The 25,263-nt window shown below is 46.5% G+C and overlaps 1 protein-coding gene across 5 annotated transcripts in view; it reads right to left on the bottom strand.

Moving 5' to 3' along the window:
• Positions 1-25,263, bottom strand: part of ARHGAP33 (Rho GTPase activating protein 33) — a 104,690-nt gene that overhangs the window by 64,450 nt on the left and 14,977 nt on the right. For 4 of the 5 annotated variants that reach the window (XM_040327099.1, XM_040327096.1, XM_040327098.1 and 1 more), the window contains exon 2: positions 24,767-24,858. In XM_040327099.1, the coding sequence (XP_040183033.1) occupies positions 24,767-24,850 (84 nt within the window). In that variant the 5' untranslated portion in view covers positions 24,851-24,858. Of the gene's footprint in view, positions 1-17,103; positions 17,283-24,766; positions 24,859-25,263 lie in introns of those variants that run through there. The other variant, XM_040327100.1, reaches the window with a different exon arrangement.

Genomic DNA, 25,263 nt, shown 5'->3' on the forward strand with positions numbered 1-25,263 from the left:
TCAGAAAGTATTATAATTCTGACACTCTATAAAGTACTGACATCTGTAGCAATAGTAGTGTAAAAATTACATTTTTTTTAGATATTGTTAATTGAAAAGACGTTAAAAAGACGTTTTACGTCAGAACTTTGACACTAAATACTGTCGTTATGGCAGCAGCTATCTGCCATAACCCAGGTATTTTTTAAAAATGGCGGGGGGGGGGGCTGGCTTTTGGATAAAAGTGTCTCAGTGGCGGTGTTGCCTTAAGATCACTTTTATTGGTGGCGGGATAGGGGGCCCCACCTCCCACAATGCTCCGGTCGTCTCCGCCGCTTACCGGAGCCGTCGGTAGCGGCGGAAGACAATCGGGTCCTCTCCTCTGACAGGCCTGGAGCCGAGCGAGGGAAAGATGGTCCCCACTCGGCTCCATAACATTGGATGATGGAAGCGATGTCCGACCAATTTTTTTTTTTTTTTTTTTAAGTCAGCAGCTACAAATACTGCAGCTGCTGACTTTTAAAATAAGGACACTTACCTGTCCTGGGCACCCACGATGTCGGCACCCAAAGCTGATTTATCCCTCGGCTCTCGGGGGCTGCCGCCGCCGCCATCTTCGGTAAGGGAATCAAGAAATTAAGCCTTGTGACTTCACTTCCTGGTTACCTACTTCGCATGCGCCACTCGCGCTGCGCATTGCCACTGGTCCCTGCTGTCTTCTGGGACCCGTCTGTTCATTCCCCGACTTGTTCATTCCCCCGACTTAGTTGGGGTAGGCGGTACACTTTGGTGGGGGTGGGTCAGCCACGCCCTGTGACCTTTGGGAACCCGCCTACTGACCTTTGACCTCTGGGGGAGGTCCCTGTTGCAATTCCTGAGTCCTAGCCATATTCTTCATCCCCTAACCCCCTAACCCTAAGGTCCCTGTTCCAATTCCTGAGTCCTAGCCATATTCTTCAATGGGAAACCGTAACCCCTAACCTCCTAACCCCCTAACCCCTAACCTCCTAACCCTAACCCCTTAACCCTAACACAAACCCTAAGGTCCCTGTTCCAATTCCTAAGTCCTAGCCATATTCTTCAATGGGAAACCCTAACCCAAACCCTAACCCTAACCCAACAACCCTAAGGTCCCTGTTCCAATTCCTGAGTCCTAGCCATATTCTTCAATAGGAAACCCTAACCCCTAACCCTAACCTCCTAACCCTAACCCCTAACCCTAGCCTCCTAACCCTAACCCCCTAACCCTAAGGTCCCTGTTCCAATTCCTGAGTCCTAGCCATATTCTTCAATGGGAAACCCTAACCCCTAACCCTAACCCCTAACCTCCTAACCCTAACCTCCTAACCCTAACCCCTAACTCTAAGGTCCTTGTTCCAATTCCTAAGTCCTAGCCATATTCTTCAATGGGAAACCCTAACCCCTAACCCTAAACTCCTAACCCTAACCCCCTAACCCTAAGGTCCCTGTTCCAATTCCTGAGTCCTAGCCATATTCTTCAATGGGAAACCCTAACCCCTAACCCTAAACTCCTAACCCTAACCCTAAGGTCCCTGTTCCAATTCCTGAGTCCTAGCCATATTCTTCAATGGGAAACCCTAACCCCTAACCCTAACCTCCTAACCCTAACCCCCTAACCCAACAACCCTAAGGTCCCTGTTCCAATTCCTAAGTCCTAGCCATATTCTTCAATGAGAAACCCTAACCCTAACCCCCTAACCCTAAGGTCCTTGTTCCAATTCCTAAGTCCTAGCCATATTCTTCAATGGGAAACCCTAACCCCTAACCCTAACCCCTTAACCCTAACCCAAACCCCCTAACCCTAAGGTCCCTGTTCCAATTTCTGAGTCCTAGCCATGTTCTTCAATGGGAAACCTTAACCCCTAACCTCCTAACCCTAACATCCTAACCCTAACCCCCTAACCCTAACCTTCTAACCCTAACCCCCTAACCCTAAGGTCCCTGTTCCAATTCCTAAGTCCTAGCCATATTCTTCAATGGGAAACCCTAACCCCCTAGCCCCAACCAAAAAAAATGCGCTTGTAAGACCGCTGCGCAAATACGGCGTGACAAAGTATTGCAACAACCCCCATTTTATTCTCTATGGTGTCTGAAAAATATATTTATAATGTTTGGGGGTTCTAAGTAATTTTCTAGCAAAAAAAAAAAAAAGAGAAGATTTTAACTTGTAAACAGAGAGTCTGAAAAATTGGTGGATAAAAGAAAAAAGCGTAGGAAGCGGCGTAATTAACGCAAAACGCTATCTGAGCCAACGAGGGTCACCTCCGGACGCTTCCCGATACGAAGCTCCACCCCCAAAACACAAAAATGCGTGGACTTCCTCCTCAGATAGTCAATTAAATATGAGCCTGATAATGCAGTAGAAGGAAAGTAGGTTATCTCTGTAGAGCGCAACGCGTAGGGCAGGCTCGGAGCGTTTAGTGAAGTGGAACGTCTTAATTGACTTTGGGGGGAGGGGGGCGTCCAGCCCCCATCTCTACGAAATGGGTTGGGTGTCTTAAAGCGGTACTCTCGTGGCAATAACATTTTATTTTTTTCTACGCAATCCGTTTGCTTCGGGACAATAAGGCTCAGCAATGTAAGGACCCGAGTCCTGCATTTGTGCGATTGAAACCAACCATCACACACAATGCAATTCTACCCAGCAGAATCTTATTTTGAAACTTTGACCAGCCTCGAGGGGGGGTCGATTGGAAACCTCCAGCACAGGAAGTGTGTAGGCAGGTGAGTTTGCCACTAAAAACTTACAGTAGGTAGTATAACCAGGTGCTAGGCCCCTCTTTTAGGTGAAGCCCTCCCACAGTGATCGCAAAACACCCATATATAAGCCAGGTAGAGAGGGGCACAGTCCAGGGTGGGCAGGAGGGGAAGCTGCCGTGGGCGCTGTAATATCATATAAGGTGGGGGGGGGGGCAAAGTCGCAGGACAAGTCGTACTCCACGATTTTCGACGAGTGCCGTTCACATCCGTGCGACTTCAAATCGCAGCAACTTCAAAAAGTAGCCCCTGCACTACTTTGGTCCAATTTTGGAGGCGACTTGAAGTCCCTGGACCTCAACATTACACGGGCATTGCTTCAAGACGCGTCAAAACCACGTGGCACAAAAAAATCGCGCCAAAAAAAATCACGTGACTTTCAGGTCGCACAAGTGTGAAAGGGGCCCCAACACGCCCATCTCGGTCCTCTGGCTTCAATGCCTCCCAGATGCACGCTCTGCTTGTAGCGACCCCGGAGGCGCTGAAGCCGCAGGATCAGAATGGAGAGATGGGCCGTCTACCCGTTCTCGGAGTCAGAGTCCCATCGGACACCTCTCTCTTCTTTGCGGCGCGGTCCTGCGTTGCGTGCGTCTGTTGGCGAGGGATCTCTAGCAGGGAGCTTATTACCGTCTGTAGTTTCTATAGAAACGTGCGCGGCTGGCTGAGAATGTTTTTTTTTTATAAAAATAGGTTCATCTGACAGGCAAATTGCCGAAGAAAGCGTTTAAGCTGCAGCCCACACAACGCCTACGTCTGTGGGCGGCGGCCAATCCAACAGGATGAGGCGCAACACATTACAATGTATCTTAAATAGTTTACCAGCTCCTAGGTCTGACCTCATCACCCTCCTCTATGATGTCACTACCCTCTGTGAGCTCATTGGCTGAATATAGTCCCGGGGCGTTCACGTGCTCTTTGATACAACCCAATGTGAGCGATACTGGCTGCAATAACCATTGGTCCTCTTCCTGCTCTCTTCCGCCCACAGAAGGCTGTCATTGGACCTCATCACCCTCCACTATGATGTCACCATCTCTGTGAGCTCATTGGCTGAATATAGTCCCAGGCAGTTCACGTGCTCTACGATGCAACCAGTATCGCTCACATTGGGTTGTAATTCCATTGGTCCTCTCCCTGCTCTCTTCCGCCCACAGTAGGCGGTCATTGGACCTCATTGGCTGACTATAGTCCTGGGTCGTTCACGTGCTCTACGATACAACCCAACGTGAGCGATACTGGCTGCAATTCCATTGGTCCGCTCCCTGCTCACTTCCACCCACAGTAGGCGGTCATTGGACCTCATCACCCTCCTCTATGAGGTCACTACCCTCTGTGAGCTCATTGGCCGAATATAGCCCCGGGGCCGTTCACGCGCTCTACGATACAACCCAACGTGAGCGATACTGGCTCCAATACTATTGGTCCTCTTCCTGCTCTTTTCTGCCCACAGTAGGCGGTCATTGGACCCCATCACCCTCCTCTATGAGCTCATTGGTCGAATATAGTCCCGGGGGGGGGGGGGGGTCCCGTGCTCTTTGATACAACCCAATGTCCCCTTTTAGCACAAGTACCCCCAATCATCCCTACTAGCACAAATCACACCCCCCTCAAATTTTCCCTTCTAGCACAAATCACCCCCCCCCCCTCAAATTTTCCCTTCTAGCACAAATCACACCCCCCTCAAATTTTCCCTTCTAGCACAAATCACACCCCCCTCAAATTTTCCCTTCTAGCACAAATCACACCCCCTCAAATTTTCCCTTCTAGCACAAATCACACCCCCCTCACATTTCTTCCTCTAGCACAAATACCCCTAATCATCCCTACTAATCCCCCCCCTCAAATTTTCCTGTCTAGTACGAATTCCCCCAATTGGTCCTACTAGCACAAACACCCCCAATCATCCCTACTAGTACAAATCGCAACCCCCCCCCCCATTTCCATTTCCAGCACAAATACCCCCAATCATCCCTACTAGTACAAATCGCAACCCCCCCCCCCCCCCCCCCATTTCCATTTCCAGCACAAATACCCCCAATCATCCCTACTAGCACAAATACAAAAAAAATTCCCCCCTTCTAGCACAAATCCTCTTCCCCCAACCCCTCTCCTGACACAGACCCCCCCCCCTCCCCCCCAAAATCACCACTCCTAGCACACACACCAAAATTTCCTCTCCTAGAACAATTCTTACCCTCTGGCAGCCCCAAAATTCCCCATCCCAACACAAATTCCCCCTCCCCTACCTCACATGATACCACAGTACCCCAGCCACCCCTCATGCCCACCCCTTGTCCCAGCCCAAGGTCTGTTGGGTTATAGAAGACGGAGAATAGTTACCCTTTACTCTTGAGCCAAGAGTCTCTGTATACAAGGGGGGGTGATACCAGGGCCGGCCTTAGGTGTTCAGGCGCCCTGTGCAAGATAATCCTGTGGCACCCCCCCTCCCCCATCTTCACCCCTCGCCCCCTGGTCACCTAAACATACACAAAGAGGACCCCTTTACATTACACAGCACCCTGCACTTATGGACCCCTTTACATTACACAGCACCCTGCATCACTGGACCCCTTTACATTACACAGCACCCTGCATCACTGGACCCCTTTACATTACACAGCACCCTGCATCCCTTTACATTACACAGCACCCTGCATCACTGGACCCCTTTACATTACACAGAACCCTGCAGCTCTGGACCCCCTGCATGTTACACAGACCCCCCTTCAGTGCAGACCCCCCTTCAGTGTATCCACCCCTTCAATGCAGATCCCCCCGTTCAGAGTAGCCCCCCCCCCCCCGTTGCCGGTCTGACACCCCCCCAGTGTGTGGTACGCCCCCAAACCCCCCTAGTACACCTCTGGATGGCCGCACGGCACCCCTGTTGCCCATGGCGCCCTGTGCGGCCGCACAGCTCGCACACCCCAAAGGCCGGCCCTGGGTGACACCATAGGATGCTGCCACCCTGACACAGGAGACCTGGGGCAGCAATCATGGCACCGACCTATGCTGGAACCTGGGCAAGGATTAGCGATAAAGAAGCCGCAGGCAGTAGGCGACACGATCAGCCGCTGGAGGTGTCGGGTGATATCACTTTATTGAATGCAGATTTTCTAACACAATGTGAGTTTAGTGGAAGGCTGCGGGATGACGTCGTTATTTCGGAATCTGCGTGTCATCCGTTTACAAACACGACTTGTTTGTGGGACTTTTATTGATCATCAGAAAAAGAAAAAAACGAGAAGTGAAGGAGGCGTTATTATGGATAACACTGCAACAATCATCTGATGAACGATACAATGGGCCAGATTCAAGAAGCAATTGCGCCCGTGTAACCATAGGTTACACAGCGCAATTGCTTACTTGCTCCGGCGTAGCAAATGCTCCTGATTCAGGAACATCGCTACGCCGACTGCAGCCTAAAATCTGCGTGGCATAAGGCTCTTATGCCACGCAGATTTTAGGCTGCATTCTTGCGTTGGCCGCTAGGGGGCGCTCCCATTGTGATCTGTGTATAGTATGCAAATTGCATACTAACAATGATTCACAACGTTGCGCGAGCCCTGCGTACGCAAATTACGTAGTTTGCATACGTCGGGTTTCGCGCAAGGTTACACATCCTAATAGCAGGCGCAGCCAATGCTAAGGATACCCGTCGTTCCCGCGTCGCGATATTTAAAATCTACGTCGTTTGCGTAAGTGAATCGTGAATGGCGCTGGACGCCATTCACGTTAACTTTGAAGCAAATGACGTCCTTGCGATGTCATTTGCTGCAATGCACGTCGGGAAAGTTTCCAGACGGAGCATGCGCTCGGCGCGGGAGCGCGCCTAATTTAAATGATTCTTGCCCCCGGCGGGATCATTTACATTGCGCGCGCTTACCCCGGGCAATTTTGCCGGCGCGCCCTCGCAATTTACGGAGCTACTGCTCCGTGAATCGAGGGCAGCGCAAAATATTTGCGGGGGCGCAGGGCAAAATCGTTGCCCTGTGCCTCCGCAAATAAATCGCAAATGTACCTGAATCTGGGCCAGTGTTGCTAAATAATCCTCATCACTCATCTCGTGCAGCTGATGACCAGCCATCCATGAAATGCCACCAGTGACAGTTGAGAAGTGATCACATGATCAGGGCCGATCCTAGGGTCACAGACGCCTGGGTGCAGAAATATTTTTGGCGCCCCCCACATGGGCGTGGTTATCTTACTAACTCCTCCCCTTTACCAATGTTTCTATGGCTACGACTGAAACACAGAGATGCTCCCCTAAGAAGTCTTCCTTAGTGTCCCCCATCAGAGTCCCGCCAGCAGGTGTCCCCCATCAGAGCCCCCCCAGCAGGTGTCCCCCATTAGAGCCCCCCCCCACAGCAGGTGTCCCCCATTAGAGCCCCCCCACAGCAGGTGTCCCCCATTAGAGCCCCCCCCACAGCAGGTGTTTCCCATTAGAGCCCCCCACAGCAGGTGTCCCCCATTAGAGCCCCCCACAGCAGGTGTCCCCCATTAGAGCCCCCCCCACAGCAGGTGTTTCCCTTTAGAGCCCCCACAGCAGGTGTCCCCATCAGAGCCCCCCCAGCAGGTATCCCCCATTAGATCCCCCCCAGCAGGTGTCCCCCATTAGAGCAGAAGCACATTACAGGGGGCGGGGCATACGTGGCATCTTTGGTTACTTGGAGAGTGGCACTCGGAGAGCATTTCTGGGAGTGCACGGGGTGATTGGCAGCAGCTCCAGCCAACCCAGAAGCCTCTCATCACACCGCCTATGGGAGAAGAGCCGACACACGCAGAGGGGGCGGGGCAGACAGGAGACTGCTCCATGCACACCGGAGAGAATTAATTAGAGCCTAGTGCCGGACGATGTTCCGGTACTAGGCTCCGCTATGGTACCCAGCCCGGATTCACGAGGACAGCGGGAGGTATGCGCTCTTGTCAGTTGCCAGCGGAGAGAGCAAGCGGGATGGGGAAACGCAGCACCCGCTACATGCGCTCCGCCTCTGGACACAGACAAGGAGGAGGGAGGGGAGCACACTTTGGAGCTTCGGTGCCCCCACCTCTGCGGTGCCTGGGTGCGGAGCACCCCGTGCACCCTGCCTAGGATCGGCCCTGCAGATGATGTTCCGTCCAATGGAGAGGCCGTGTGATTCATTCCCAATGGTGGCGGGTGAAATCAGTCACGTAGCGACTTCCAATTGGAAGCTGATGAGCGATCCGCCACAGATTACAGGTGAAGTCGATGAGCAATAATCGTAAATCGAGTAGCATTGGGTGAACAGTACAGCCTGAGCATGAGTCCGGGCCGAACATTGGCTGCTCACCCATTCGGCAAACATCTGAACTGTGGGGGGCGATCGATCGCTTGTTCGGCCCGCCGAACGACCGCAATGCACTGCGCCGCCGCACAGTGCATTGGAAGCCCCGATTGGCTGAAGCAATGAAAGCTTTGCCCAATCAGGGGACATATCACTGTCATGATGACTTTATCCAATCAAGGCTCATTGTTCTTAGTCCCACCCCACACTATAAAAATATTCTTCCCATAGTGGCCATTTGTAGTAAGATATTGGTGTGGAGAGAGATATATTGGGCTATTGTGATTCTATTGAGCCTCTAAAGTATCGGTGAAGTGTGAATCAGCGTGAGTGTAGTGTGATCGTTCATCTTTTCTTTAGTGTCATTTAAATTTGTCAGGGCAGGTTTCCTGCAGTATATGTCAGTGCGTTAGCGCACGTTTAACACGGTATATTTCAGTGTATTACTGCACGTTTAACGCATTATATTGCAGTGCATTAGTGAGTGTTTAAAGCAGTATATTTCAGTGCGTTAGTGCACGTTTAATGCAGTATATTTCCGTTGCATTAGTGTGTGTTTAATGCAGTATATTTCCGTTGCGTTAGTGTGTGTTTAATGCAGTATATTTCAGTGCGTTACTGTGTTTAAAGCAGTATATTTCAGTGCGTTAGTGCACGTTTAACGCAGTATATTTTAGTGTATTACTGCACGTTTAATGCAGTATATTTCAGTGTGTTAGTGTGTGTTTAACTCTGTATATTTCAACACGTTAGTGTGTGTATAACGCAGTATATGTCAGTGCGTGATTAACACGGTATATTTCAGTGTATTACTGCACGTTTAATGCAGTATATTTCAGTGCGTTAGTGTGTGTTTAACTCTGTATATTTCAGCGCGTTAGTGCACATTTAATGCAGTATATTTCAGTGCCATTGGTGCAGGTTTAACGCAGTATATTTCAGCACGTTAGTGCGTGTTTAACGCAGTATATGTCAGTGCGTGATTAACACAGTATATTTCAGTGTATTACTGCACATTTAACGCATTATATTTCAGCACGTTAGTGCACATTTAACGCAGTAGATTGCAGTGCGCCGGTGCACATTTAATGCAGTATGTTTTAGTACGTTAGTGTGTGTTTGATGCAGTCTATTTCAGCGCGTTAGTACACGTTTGATGCAGTATATTTCAGTGCGCGCTTAACGCAGTATATTGCAGCGCATTAGTGTGTGTTTAACGCAGTATATTGCAGTGCAACAGTGCACATTTACCGCAGTATATTTCTGTGTGTTAGTGCACGTTTACTGCAGTATACTTCAGTACGTGACTGCATGTTCAACGCAGTAGATTGCAGTGCATCGGTGCTCATTTAATGCAGTATATTTCGGTACAATTCGTGCACGTTTAATGCAGTATATTTCAGTGCGTTAGTGAACATTTAACGCAGTATATTTCAGTGCGTTAGTGCACATTTAACGCAGTATATTTCAGTACATTGGTGCACGTTTAACGTAGCATATTTCAGTGCGTTGGTGCGCATTCAACGCAGTTTATTTCCGCGTGTTAGTGCACGTTTAATGCATTACTGCACATTAAATGCAGTATATTTCAGTGCGTTAGTACACATTAAACGCAATAGATTGCAGTGATTCCCTGTGTCTATGTAGTGAGTACTCAGGTTAAACTGCACCAATATAACGAGTGCACTCCTCTAGCATGCGTTGCGCCGCGTTGAATGGACCCGGACAGACTGGACAGGTGCACGGCCTGTCTCTTTTTTGATCGAAAAAACACCCAGAGAGCGATTGGTTGCGCAGACGGTCGGGTAGAACAATTAAAAAAAAAAAAGTCGTCTTTATAAAGATTATTTAAAAAAAATCAGGAAGTTGGCGGCCATTAAAAAATAAAAGGCGTCTTTACAAAGAAGAAGAGTCGATCATCGGTCACACTACCAGCTGGCCGGGTGTCACCTCTTCTCTCTCCAACTTCCTCATCGCTATTGTCAAGCCGAAAGCTTAGCGCGGGAACACCGGTCGCCATAGAAACCGGCAGCACTAACTCGCGGCCATGGAGGCTCAGGCTTGGAATTTAGAGCAGGCCGAGGCCTGGGAACCCGGGGGGGAGGGGATCGCAAGGCTTTTGTTATGGTAACCACAGAAGGACATCGTGATCTCAGCGTCAGGCCGGCTCTCTAGTGCCAAAGTACGCCGTGCGGAAGCGCGTCCGATGGAGAAGGGGGGGGGGCTTTAGTCAACCTTCCGCAGCGTGCGATAATTCTGTGTGTTTAATTTCATGGAGGGGGCGGGTCCAACTTGGAGATGGGGGCGCACGTAGGCGACTGTACACCCCTCTACCAGTCCCAGGCGGCCGTCTTTGCCCTGCGACTGTCCCTCCTAGGCTACGCTCACACTTGCGCGCTGCGGGAGCGCACGCAAAATCGCGCACTTTCCCACGACGCACGGACCCACAAATTCTACCGCAACACCGTGCATTTTGGTGTGGCGCAATTTCTCTAAAAAGAGGCCGGCTTGTATCACGCCTATGCGTTTCAGGGACGCACGCAAAAAAAAACGCACTTTCCCGGGACGCACAGAGACGCGCTTCCCCCTCCACGAAATTCCACTGCAACCCCAATGCGTTTTTTGGTGCGGCGCAATTTCTCTAAAAAGAGGCCGGCTTGTATCACGCCTATGCGTTTCAGGAACGCACGCAAAAAAGCGCACTTTCCCGGGACGCACAGAGACGCGCTTCCCCCTCCACGAAATTCCACTTCAACCCCAATGCGTTTTTTTTGGTGCGGCGCAATTTCTCTAAAAAAAGAGGCCGGCTTGTATCACGTCTATGCGTTTCAGGAACGTACGCAAAACCGTGCGCTTTCCCGTGACGCACAGAGACGCGCTTCCCCTTCCACACACAAATTCTGCTGCAACACCGTGCATTTTGGTGCGGCGCAATTTCTCTAAAAAGAGGCCGGCTTGTATCCCGCCTATGCGTTTCAGCAACGCACGCAAAAAAGCGAACTTTCCCGGGACGCACAGACGCGCTTCCCCCTCCACAAAATTCCACTGCAACCCCAATGCGTTTTTTGGTGCGGCGCAATTTCTCTAAAAAGAGGCCGGCTTGTATCACGCCTATGCGTTTTCCGGAACGCATGCAAAACCGCGCGCTTTCCCAACGCGCCTTTTAGCAGACAAATTCATTTTTTGTAGCGTCTGGCATGCAGCTGTTAATTGCGAGCGCCAAAAAACAAACAAACACGCATGGTGCCATAGAACTAGGCGGTTTCGTGTTTTGCGATTTTACATGCGTTACTGGTGGATAGGGGCAGTGCATTAAAAAGAATGTAAACTTGTGAAAAAAATGCGTAAACCTGCACGCACGCTAAGTCGCACCGTACTGACGTAAACCCAGAGGGAGGGGCTTCTTTTGGGGAGTTTCCCCACAGGTACGGCAGCCAAACTGAATTGGCGGGCCCTTAAAAAAAAAACGCAGAAACGCACACTCCAGTGGGGCGAACAAAGCCTTGGGGTGGGCCAGGCGTTCGGGACCCATTCACACCTTTTGTAACGCAGAGTGCGGCACGGCGCCATTTCTTTTTGAGGACACAGCGCCAACGCACATACATTGCAACTCACTACCATTACGCCATCATGCAGAACGCGCGTGAAGAACACCATTTTAATTGTCAACAATACGGGGGGGAAAAAATGTGCGTTTGAAAATCGCATTAAGCTGAACGCGCTAAGGCTCCGTTCACACTGTGGCCTTGTTCTGGATCTCCCGGCAAAATGCGCCACGTGCTTGGGGTCCCCGTTACTTTCTATTGCAGCGCGATTTGGACATGATTGTCGCCGGATGAATTGCGGTACAAAAAAAATTAAAAATTGCACAAAAACAGAACTGCGGGACACCCCAAAAAATTTCGGAATCCTCAACATAACAGTAAGAAACGGAGTCTAGGCTGCGTTCACACCTTGGCATTTTGAATCGCGGGCAATTTCAAAGGTCGCCGAGGTGTGAACGCCAAAAATCGCAGAACGCACATTGGAGATACCAGCGCTTTGAATGGAACCGAAAATCGTGGCGCTGTTCTGCCACAAAAATCGCAGCAACGCATGTCGCCCAAAAGTTGCCCATGAACTTTTTTTTGGGGGGGGGGGGCGACAAGCTTCACGCGGTGTGCAACTGCAGCGTGATTTATCTGTGCGACAATCACTGCCAGGGCCACCATCAGGGGGGTACAGGCATTACACCAGTAAGGGGCCCGATGGTCCCCAGGGGCCGGCTGGCCCCCTCCTGTTTTTCTTTGCATTACACCTGTAAGGGGCCCGATGGTTCCCAGGGGCCGGCTGGCCCCCCTCCTGTTTTTCTTTGCATTACACCTGTAAGGGGCCCGATGGTTCCCAGGGGCCGGCTGGCCCCCTCCTGTTTTTCTTTGCATTACACCTGTAAGGGGCCCGATGATCCCCAGGGGCCGGCTGGCCCCCCTCCTGTTTTTCTTTGCATTACACCTGTAAGGGGCCCGATGGTCCCCAGGGGCCGGCTGGCCCCCTCCTGTTTTTCTTTGCATTACACCTGTAAGGGGCCCGATGGTCCCCAGGGGCCGGCTGGCCCCCTCCTGTTTTTTTTTTGCATTACACTTGTAAGGGGCCCGGTGGTCCCCAGGGGCCCCCACCCCCCCGCTTATTATCTCGCGTCAGGAGATAAGAGATTACACTTGTTTTTTTTTTTTTCGTCAGCACCCCCCCTCCCCAGTTCTCTGCTCCGGGGGGGGGGGGGCCTGCCTAAAGCTGTGTAAGGGGCCCCAAAATTTGGGATGGCTGCCCTGATCACTTGCGGTTTTAGATGCATCTCAAAATGTGCGTTCTGCGATTTGTCATTCGCACCTCTGCGCTTTCAAATCGCGGAAAGAATCTGCTCTTCATTCAATATATATATATATATATTTTATTATATTAAGATTTATAATAATAATAATAATAATAATAATAATAGAAATATTTTATTTAAAATGTTATTTTATAAAAAAAAAATACATATATTTAAACACATAATATTAATAATATATTTTATTTATAATGTTATTTTATATTTTTAAATATATAATAACAATAATAATATTAATATATTTTAAAGTTTTTTTATATATATAAAATGAATAGTCATTTATTTTTTTATTTTATAAAAAAAAAAATGTATGTTAAAATATATAATAATATTATTAATAATATATTTTATTTCTAATTTTATTTTATAATATTTTAAAATATATAATAACAATAAGAATATTTTTTTATATTTTTAAAGTTATTTTATTATTAGTTTGTACGGCTGAAATCGCATTTGTGATCTGCCCAGAAACGCGGTGCGAATCGCGAATGCGAAGTCTGACATTGCTGTAGTGTTAACCGCCACTCAGACTGCATTCGCACCACAGCGTTTCGAAATTGATGGCGGATTTTGCCCTGCGATTTCAAAGCGCAGAGATGTGAATGACAAAAATCGCAGAACGCACATTCGAGATGCCATTCATTCTCATGGCACCAAAAAAGAAAAATCGAGGTGCGGGTCTGTCGTGATTGTCGCACGATAAATCGCGCTAAAATCGCGTGAAGCTTGTCGCCACAAAAAGTTCAGGAGCTACTTTTGGGCGACATGCTTCACGCGATGCGGGTTGCTGCGGTTTATCATATCGCAGATGCCATGGATTCGAATGGAACTTAAAATCGCGATGCGGTTCTGCCGCGATGAATCGCGGCAGAACCGCACCGTGATTTTAGGTTCCATTCCAATCAAAGACGTCTCGAATGCGCGTTCTGCGATTTGTCGCTCACACCATCGGCGCTTTGAAATTGCCCACGATTCAAAAATGCAGCCCAGGCTCTGTTCATATTATTGCGTTCCGGATCGCGGGCCTCCGCCCACCCACCGCGATTCTGAAAACTTATTTTGGGGCGAAAGGCATCCCGCGATTCTGTTTGCGCGATTTTCACAGCGAATCGTCGGGCGACAATTGCGGAAAAAAATCGCCTTCAGATTTGCGTGCCATTGAAAGCAACGGGGATCCCAAGCGCCTCTCGTGTTTTGCGGCAATTCGCAAACCGCAGGCGATTCCGTCCGCGATCAGTAACGCTGTAGTGTGAACAAAGCCTTAGAGCGTTGAGCTTCATGCGGTTTTAACGTGACAAACGTGCATCTTTTTTTGCTGCGATTTTGGCCATAAAATGTCAACGCAAGCCCGTTTTTCACGCATGTTTCGCAAACACGCGCGTTCACAGAACGCCTTACTAACGTAACCAATCGGGCTTCTCCTTGTACCACATATCTAAGGCCCCCGTTCTGAGACCGCGTTTCGGGAAACCAGCTTTCCCACCTGCGACTCTCAAAGTGCGATTGACATGCGTTTCTGCGTGTCGCAGCCCATTCACTTCCATAGGCTGCCCTACACGCGTTTGTCGCCCCAAAAGAAGCTCCTCCTCCTTTTCAGGGCGAAAAGCCTAGCGCGATTTTTTTTAAAATTCAAATAGAATAAATAGACTAGAAAATAGAGTAATTAATAGAATAAAAAAATAGAGAATAGAACAAACAATAAAATAGAATATAAAACAATGGAAAATACTAAAATAAAATAGAAAGAATATAACCATCTTCTGAAATTCGAATAGAATAAATAGAATAGGAGAATAGAATGAATAGAAAATAGAATAGAAAATAATAGAATAAAACAGAATATAACCATCTTCTGAAATTCGAATAGAACTTATTTAAAAAGAATAGGATAGAACAATAGAATAGAGAATAGAATAGAAAAAAAATAGAATAAAATGTATATTTTATACTACTCTTATTCATGTGACTTACTTATACGATTTTATTTGTTCCATTTTGTTATGTGGAAATTGAAAATGCATTAATAAACATATTGAAACAGAAAAGAATAGAATAAAACAGAATATAACCATCTTCTGAAATTCAAATATAATATTTGAATAGAATACAAAAGAATAGAACAATAGAATACAAAAAAATTGAAAGAATAGAACAATATAACCGTTTTCTGAAATTCTAAATTTCGAACAGAATAAATAGAAAAGAAAGGAAAATAACAGAATAGGAAAAAAAACAATAGAATAGAATGGAATAGAAAGAATATAACCATCTTCCAAAATTTGAATTTTGAATAGAATATACTAGATTCAAATGGAATTTGAAAAATTTGATTCAAATAAACGAAACGAATTCCCGAAACGTATTTTTTAAATGTTATATAATTATTTTTTTTAAATATTATTTAAATAATTTATTTAAATAATAGCTAAAAAATAATAAAATAACTTAAAAATATAAAAAAAAATATTCTTTTTGTTATTATATACGTTAAAATATTATAAAATAAAATTATAAATAAAATATATTATTAATAATATTATATATTTTAACATAAATATAATTTTTTTATAAAAAAATAAATTATTATTATACATTTTAATATATAAAATAACTTTAAAATATATTAATATTATTATTGTTGTTATTATATATTTAAAAATATAAAATAAATAACATTATAAATAAAATATATTATTAATATTATATGTTTAAATATATATTTTTTTATAAAATAACATTTTAAATAAAATATTTTTCCGATTATTAAAAATGTTAATATGATAAAATATATAAAAATATAATAATAATAATAATAATATTAATAATAATAATAATAATAATAATAATAATAAAAATATATATTTATTTAAAATTGTATTATTAATAATAATAATACATTTTAACATAATATAATAAAATCTAAAAAATAATAAAATGAACATTTATGACAGAGAAATTGACATTATTATATTTTAATATTATAAAAAGCTAAAATACATATAAAATAAATAACATTATAAATAAAATATATTATTAATATTATATGTTTAAATATATATATTTTTTTATAAAATAACATTTTAAATAAAATATTTTTCCTATTATTAAAAATGTTAATATGATAAAATATATAAAAATATAATATTAATAATAATAAAAATATATATTTATTTAAAATTGTATTATTAATAATAATAATAATAATAATAATAATGCTATATTTTAACATAATATATTAAAATATAAAAAATAATAAAATGAACATTTTAGGACAGAGAAATTGACAATATTATTATATTTTAATATTATAAAAAGCTAAAAAAAAATATATAAAATAAATAACATTTCAAATAAATATATTTATTTTATTAAAAAAAATCTAAAAAAAATATATTAATAATGTTCTATTTTAATGTTATTTATATAGATTTAATTTTTATTATATTTTATAATATTTTAAAAAAAACAATCAAATAAAAAAACATTTTTTTTCTAAATGATTTAACAATGCTGGTCATGGCGCATCGCAGCCAGCCCAAATTTTTATTTTTTTATTTTTCGGTGACACATTTTAGTTCGCAGCCCCTGGCAGCCCTTTCCGCCTCCAGACAAGCGACGCACAGCGAGCGCGCAGACAGCAATCCAATAACTCCACACATGATCTGCATGCAGAGCATCACTTCCAACAGACAAAAAAAAAACGCTCTCCCCCCCCCCCCCCCCACCCAAATAGCACCTGTTAGCTGCAATCTGCAGAGCATTCCTCCGGGCAGCCATTGCTTTTTTTGTGGAGGCTCCTGCAGACCATCTCGTTATCCAAATCCCCCACCCCAATGGACCAGAATCTGCAGACCATTCCTCCTGGTCAACTTGACGATGCACGTGACCCTCTTTGCAACTTAACCCCTCGGGCCCCCCCCCTTTCAATGGCATTGACGGTTTCTTTGATCTGCGGATGGAAGAATTGCCGCCTGTTGCTGGAAAATTTTACCAAAATATTGACGGTTAGAAATGAATTTTATTTGTAAATAAAATACGATTTTCTCTTTCCGGCGGTGGAAAACAAACCCTCATGGACCGTCATAAGCCAATGGCACTCCATACTTCCTAACAAAGGCACCTGCCCAATGTGCCAGCGTGTGCCCCACCTACTGGGCGCCCTCCGGTACTCACCACCATGCTGCCGCCTTGTCAGTTGAGCGGGCAGAAGATGCCGTTAGCCCTCGCCAGGCTCCATCGCTCCCTCCTTGGGGTTGGGGGGGGTTTGGACCCACCGCGAAGACCCTTAATCCGTCTCTTTTGACCAGAGCACGCCGATATTCGTCCGTACGTGCCGAGACCCCCCCTCCCCTCACTGTGCCCCCGCCACCCCCTCCGTCATGCCAGCCTGCTGCAATGCATGGCTTTCAGACAACTGGGTATATCTCTATCGCTGTCAGCCTTTCTCATTACATTGTCCCAATTCAGACCGCAGGCGGTTGGATCTCCATTCTATAAAAAGGGGGAGGGGGGGGGGGGTCCAGGAAAGCGAAGACGTCCCCCGTTCCCGGTAAAACCTGTAAGACCCCCCGCCAAAGTCACCGGTCGCCAATCCCAATTTTCCGCCTCCGTTGTCTTCAATGGGAAATTTGATGCCCCGCTGGGCGATGTAGACGTGAGCTTTCGAAATTCAGTAACCTCCCCCCCCCCCACCTCAGGAATGGAATAATCCATTCAGGTGCAAAGACAATGGTAGAATGGGAGATGGAGGGCAGCCAATGGGGGGAGAGCCGGGCCTATGTTGTGCCTATGTACACACATGCAAGGTGGGGCTGTGACCAGAGGAGGGCGACGGGCAGCCAGAGCTCAGCCATGATCCAGAGACAAGGCCAAGCATTGGGAATCTGAACAGCTTTTGTTGGATCTGGGAGACCAGAGAGGAGGCAGAGAGCAGACAGAGAGGAGGAAGAGGAGACAGAGAGGAGGAGGACAGAGAGGAGAGGAGGAAGAGGAAGAGGAGACAGAGAGGAGAGGAGGAAGAGGAGACAGAGAGCAAAAGGAGGAAGAGGAGACAGATAGGAGAGGAGGAAGAGGAGACAGATAGGAGAGGAGGAAGAGGAGACAGAGAGGAGAGGAGGAAGAGGAGACAGAGAGGAGAGGAGGAAGAGGAGACAGAGAGGAGAGGAGGAAGAGGAGACAGAGAGGAGAGGAGGAAGAGGAGACAGAGAGGAGAGGAGGAAGAGGAGACAGAGAGGAGAGGAGGAAGAGGAGACAGAGAGGAGGGCGACAGAGAGGAGGGCGGGGGCAGAGAGAGGAGAGAGAGAGAGGGCAGAGAGAGGGCAGAGAGATGACAGAGAGAGGGCAGAGAGAGGGCAGAGAGAGGGCAGAGAGAGGGCAGAGAGAGGGCAGAGAGAGGGGGCAGAGAGAGGGGGCAGAGAGAGGAGAGAAAGGGGGCAGACAGAGAGGAGGGCAGACAGAGAGGAGGGCAGACAGAGAGGAGGGCAGACAGAGAGGAGGGCAGACAGAGAGGAGGGCAGACAGAGAGGAGGGCAGACAGAGAGGAGGGCAGACAGAGAGGAGGGCAGACAGACAGAGTGGGGCAGAGAGAGAGAGTGGGGCAGAGAGAGAGAGTGGGGCAGAGAGAGAGGAGGGCAGAGAGAGAGAGGAGGGCGACAGAGAGGAGGGCAGACAGAGAGAGAGAGCGGGGCGACTGAGAGGAGGGCAGAGAGACAGAGAGGAGGGCAGAGAGACAGAGAGGAGGGCAGAGAGACAGAGAGGAGGGCAGAGAGACAGAGAGGAGGGCAGAGAGACAGAGAGGAGGGCAGAGAGACAGAGAGGAGGGCAGAGAGACAGAGAGGAGGGCAGAGAGACAGAGAAGAGGGCAGAGAGAGAGAGAGGAGGGCAGAGAGAGAGAGTGGGGCAGAGAGAGAGAGCAGGGTGACTGAGAGGAGGGCGACAGAGAGGAGGGCAGACAGAGAGGAGGGCAGACAGAGAGGAGGGCAGAGAGACAGAGAGAAGGGCAGAGAGACAGAGAGAAGGGCAGAGAGACAGAGAGAAGGGCAGAGAGACAGAGAGAGAGGGGCAGAGAGACAGAGAGAGAGAGCGGGGCGACTGAGAGGAGGGCAGAGAGACAGAGAGGAGGGCAGAGAGACAGAGAGGAGGGCAGAGAGACAGAGAGGAGGGCAGAGAGACAGAGAGGAGGGCAGACAGAGAGGAGGGCAGAGAGACAGAGAGGAGGGCAGAGAGACAGAGAGGAGGGCAGAGAGACAGAGAGGAGGGCAGAGAGACAGAGAGGAGGGCAGAGAGACAGAGAGGAGGGCAGAGAGACAGAGAGGAGGGCAGAGAGACAGAGAAGAGGGCAGAGAGACAGAGAAGAGGGCAGAGAGAGAGAGAGGAGGGCAGAGAGAGAGAGTGGGGCAGAGAGAGAGAGCAGGGTGACTGAGAGGAGGGCGACAGAGAGGAGGGCAGACAGAGAGGAGGGCAGAGAGACAGAGAGAAGGGCAGAGAGACAGAGAGAAGGGCAGAGAGACAGAGAGAGAGGGGCAGAGAGACAGAGAGAGAGGGGCAGAGAGACAGAGAGAGAGGGGCAGAGAGAGAGAGAAAGAGTGGCAGAGAGAGAGAGGAGGGCGACAGAGAGGAGGGCGACAGAGAGGAGGGCGACAGAGAGGAGGGCGACAGAGAGGAGGGCGACAGAGAGGAGGGCGACAGAGAGGAGGGCGACAGAGAGGAGGGCGACAGAGAGGAGGGCGACAGAGAGAGGAAGACAGAGAGGAGGGCAGAGAGAGGGGGCAGAGAGGAAGGGCAGAGAGAGGGAGGAAGGGCAGAGAGAGGGGGGGCAGAGAGAGGGATAACAGAGAGAGGGAGGGCAGAGAGAGGGAGGGATGGCAGAGAGAGGGAGGGATGGCAGAGAGAGGAATAACAGAGAGAGGGAGGGCAGAGAGAGGGAGGACAGAGAGGGGGAGGACAGAGAGGGGGAGGACAGAGAGAAGCCCAAAGAGGAGGACAGAGAGAGGAGGAAGAGAGTCACAGAAAGTATCACATCAGACACACTGTACAAGCATTGTTATATTGTACCAACAGTGCAACCTACTATAAACAGCTGTGCTACAATGTATCACACCAAACACACTGTATAAAGTGATACATTGTAGTACAAGGGTAACCTACTATACAGAGCTGTTGTACAAAGACAATATCATCTACCATAAACAGATGTGCTACAATATATCACACCAGACTGTACAAAGCATTGTTACATTGTATGTACAGTGTTCTCTACTCTCCAGAGCTGTGTCACAATGTATTACATAAAAAACACAGAACAAAGCATTGTTTCACTCAGTGACGGCCGGTGCTCAACATTTTTTTTTTTGGGGGGGGGGGGGGCGCAAACTGTTAGTAAAACAGGATTGTAAATAACCATTTATCAGGTGATTATGTATCATTACTGCCAGATCAAATATAAAAAATGTTAAAGTCAACTGTTATAGAATGAAATAAATGTACAATGAATCAGTCAATTGTTTTAAATCGGTAAACAAGCTTTACTGTGCAACACTCACTGTGCCAATCAATTTCCGCCGCACTGTACTGGTCATGAGAGGTTCCCACCATCCCTGTGCTGAGTTCCCGGGTCTGTACACCCGCTGTGCCCATTATGAGGGGTTCCCACCATCCCTGTGCCGAGTTCCTGGGTCTGTACACCCGCTGTGCCCATTATGAGGGGTTCCCACCATCCCTGTGCCGAGTTCCCGGGTCTGTACATCCGCTGTGCCCATTATGAGGGGTTCCCACCATCCCTGTGCCGAGTTCCCGGGTCTGTATACCCGCTGTGCCCATTATGAGGGGTTCCCACCATCCCTGTGCTGAGTTCCTGGGTCTGTACACCTGCTGTGCCCATTATGAGGAGTTCCCACCATCCCTGTGCCGAGTTCCCGGGTCTGTACACCTGCTGTGCCCATTATGAGGGGTTCCCACCATCCCTGTGCTGAGTTCCCGGGTCTGTACACCTGCTGTGCCCATTATGAGGGGTTCCCACCATCCCTGTGCTGAGTTCCCGGGTCTGTACACCTGCTGTGCCCATTATGAGGAGTTCCCACCATCCCTGTGCCGAGTTCCCGGGTCTGTACACCTGCTGTGCCCATTATGAGGGGTTCCCACCATCCCTGTGCTGAGTTCCTGGGTCTGTACACCCGCTGTGCCCATTATGAGGGGTTCCCACCATCCCTGTGCTGAGTTCCCGGGTCTGTACACCTGCTGTGCCCATTATGATGGGTCCCCACCATCCCTGTGCTGAGCTCCCGGGTCTGTACACCTGCTGTGCCCATTATGAGGAGTTCCCACCATCCCTGTGCTGAGTTCCCGGGTCTGTACACCTGCTGTGCCCATTATGAGGGGTTCCCACCATCCCTGTGCTGAGTTCCTGGGTCTGTACACCCGCTGTGCCCATTATGAGGGGTTCCCACCATCCCTGTGCTGAGTTCCCGGGTCTGTACACCTGCTGTGCCCATTATAAGGGGTTCCCACCATCCCTGTGCTGAGTTCCTGGGTCTGTACACCTGCTGTGCCCATTATGAGGGGTTCCCACCATCCCTGTGCCGAGTTCCCGGGTCTGTACACCTGCTGTGCCCATTATGAGGGGTTCCCACTATCCCTGTGCCAAGTTCCCGGGTCTGTACACCTGCTGTGCCCATTATTAGGAGTTCCCACCATCCCTGTGCTGAGTTCCCGGGTCTGTACACCCGCTGTGCCCATTATGAGGGGTTCCCACCATCCCTGTGCTGAGTTCCCGGGTCTGTACACCCGCTGTGCCCATTATGAGGGGTTCCCACCATCCCTGTGCTGAGTTCCCGGGTCTGTACACCTGCTGTGCCCATTATGAGGAGTTCCCAGTGATGCAGCCCAGCCAGCAGCAGCACACAGGGACTGGGAGTCAAGGACAGTGTGACTGGCCGTTACTGGTGCCCAGTCTGAAGTCCACCACCAGCTAACAAACATCACGTGAGTTCCTTCCTAAGCCCGGCAACCGCACTTCCCTTCCTGCACTGCCATGTTGCTCCAGCAGTTAAATAAGTGCCGAGTTTGAAGCCCACCACATCTTCCCTTCCCATAACGAGCAAGGCAGTAACTCGCCGCCGGTGCTTACCGGTCCGCCGAGACGCAAGGAGGCCTTGCGTTCCATCCAGGGCCAATTGGAAAGCGGAAGTGACGCCCCGGCTCTGCGAAAAGGACCGCCCACATCCTACCCAATCACAAAACCCCACAGGCAGAACCATTAGAGAGTGGGAGAGTTTGGGTCGCATCTCTCTGCGCCCTGAACACACCCCCAAGCAAAGCCCATAAAGCATCTCAGCTGTAATTACGTGATGTCACGTCTCCCATGAACAGCTGTGTCCGGCGTCCTGACACACTTAAAGGGTTAGTAAAGGAAAAAAATGTTTTCCTTTAAAATAACAAACATGTGATACTCCAGTTCGTTTTGCACAGAGTGGCCCCGATCCACGTCTTCTGGGGTCCCTCGGCGGCTGTCTCTGGTCCTCCCCACAAGTACTGACCACAGTCATGGGAGAGCGCTCGCATGGTGGTGAGTAATGGCGGGCGCGCTCCCGTGATACTTGGCCCCGCCCCTCGGCGTGCTGCGTCACTGGATGTGATTGACAGCAGCGCCAGCAAATGGCTGCGCTGCTCTCAATCCATCCACTCTAGCCAATCAGCGGCCAGGCTGAGCGGCGAAGAGGATCTCGGGACCAAGCGCAGGACTTTCGAGGGGTCAGGTAAGTATAACGGGGGGCTCGGGGGGGGGGGGGCGACAGGTGAAATTTTTTTTTTTAAATGGACAATTTTTATTTGTTTATGACTAGCTTTGGGGGGGGGGGGGCGGCGCCCTTGAGCTCCCTATGGACGGGCCCCCACTGGTTACTGTAACATTGTATCAATATATTCTACTACACATAGCTGTGCTACAATGTATCAAACCAAAACTGTACAAAGCATTGCTACATTGTATCAACAATGTGTTATACAAAATAGAGCTGGGCTACAATGTATCACACCAGACACGTTGTACAAAGCCATTGTAGCCACAATGTAATTACTATAAACCTATAATGTATCACACCAGACTGGTAATAAAAAGCATTGTTACATTGTATGAACAGCTCGGAATAAAATAAAAATATAAATATAATTAAAAAAATAAATAAAAATAAACTAAAAATATAAATAAACTAAAAAATATAAATAAATAAATAAAATGCATCACGCCAGACATGTTGTACAAAGTCAATGTAATCTACTATAAACAGCTCTGCTACAATATATCACACCAGACTGGAAATGAAAAGCATTATATGAACAGCTCCACTCTACAGAGTTGTGCTACAATGTATCACACCGCAGTGATTGTACAGAGCATTGTTACATTGTATCAACACTACAACCTACTATACAGAGCTGTGCTACAATGTTACATAGTTAGGTTGTAAAAATAGTCCATCTAGGTCAAGCATAATATATATATATATATATATATATATATATATATATATATATATATATATATATATATATATAATTAAATAAAAATAAATACAATAAAAATAAAAATATAAATAATTAAAATAATAAATAAAAAAATATAAATAAAAAAAATTGTAAATAAAATAAAAATAAATTGTATCACAGCAGACATGTTGTACAAAGACGATGTATCAACAATGTAATCTACCATTAACAGCGGTTCTACAATATATCACACAAGACTGGTAGTGCAAAGCATTATTACATTGTATGTACAGTTTTCTCTTCAGAGCTGTGCCACAATGTTACATAGTTAGGTTGAAAAAAAAGACACAAGTCCATCTAGTTCAAGCATAAAAAAAATAAAAAAAATAATAAAAAAATATATAACAATATAAATAAAATAAAAATATAAACTAAATACAAATGTAAATAAAATATAATATAAAATAAATAAAAAAAATATATAAAATAAAAACTAAAATTGTAAATAAACTAAAAATAAAATGTATCACACCAGTCATGTTGTAGACAATTTATCAATCTACCATAAACAGCTGTGCTACAATATATCACACTAGACTGGTATTGCAAAGCATTATTACATTGTATGTACAGTTTTCTCTACTCTACAGAGCTGTGCCACAATGTATCACACCCCAGTGATTATACAGAGCATTGTTATGTTGTATCAACAATACAACCTACTATACAGAGCTATGTTACATAGTTAGTCAGGTTGAAAAAAAATCTAAAAATCTAGTTCAAGCATAAAAAATAAAATAAATAAAATAATAAATAAATAAAAATAAATATAAATAAAAAATATAACAATATTAATAAAATAAAAATATAAATAAAATAAATAAAAATATAAAGAAAATAGAAATAAAATAGAAATAAAATTGTAAATAAATAAAAAAAATATATAACAATATAAATAAAATAGAAATATAAACTAAATACAAATAAAATATAATAGAAATAATAAAAAAAAATGTAAATAAAATAAAAATAAAAATAAATAATATAAAATGCATCACACCAGTCATGTTGTAGACAATGTATCAACAATGTAATCTACCATAAACAGCTGTGCTACAATATATCACACAAGACTGGTATTGCAAAGCATTGTTACATTGTATGTACAGTTTCCTCTACTCTACAGAGCTGTGCCACAATGTATCACGCCAGATTGTACAGAGCATCGCTACATTGTATCTGTACTTTACAGAGGCCAGGCAATCAGCATTGCATGGAGGTGGTCAGCTATGGCCCCCATTGGGGAATTCACCGGCACTGGCCCCGTATAGGAGAGACCGGTTGCTGAACTCACCCTGTAGAGTACGGGGGGCTCCTTGTCCGGCTCGTTGTCCTCTGTGCCGCCTTCCTGGCCCGGGGGGGAGGGGACCTCCATCATCCCAGAGGCTGCAGAACAGGAAATCAGGAGAAATTTCACAATTCAGATTTTTCACAAACTGCCAACAAGTAATACGATGTATATAAAGGACGCTAAAGGATCCACTCATCCCGAATACATAGACACTGCAGGGCTCTGTGTTCCTGAGATTCCTGCAATATGGAACAGCAAAGCGTATCCAAGCCCAGAATCTTTTTTTTTATTTTGGGGTGGAGTGTGTAAAGGTTAGAGCCCCCGGCAGGCTTTCATTGCTGTCTAATAAAAGATTTTTTTATTTTATTTTTTGCTTTGAGCGCTTTTCATGTTAAAGCGTTATGAAACCCCAAACTATGAATGTTATATATTGCAGCTTACTGATCATTAGATGTGGAGGCTGCATTAGTTTTCTTTTTTAGGTTTGTTCCCCTTTGTTT

The sequence above is a fragment of the Rana temporaria genome, chromosome 10 (genome assembly GCF_905171775.1).
Source record: "Rana temporaria chromosome 10, aRanTem1.1, whole genome shotgun sequence".
NCBI lineage: Eukaryota > Metazoa > Chordata > Amphibia > Anura > Ranidae > Rana > Rana temporaria.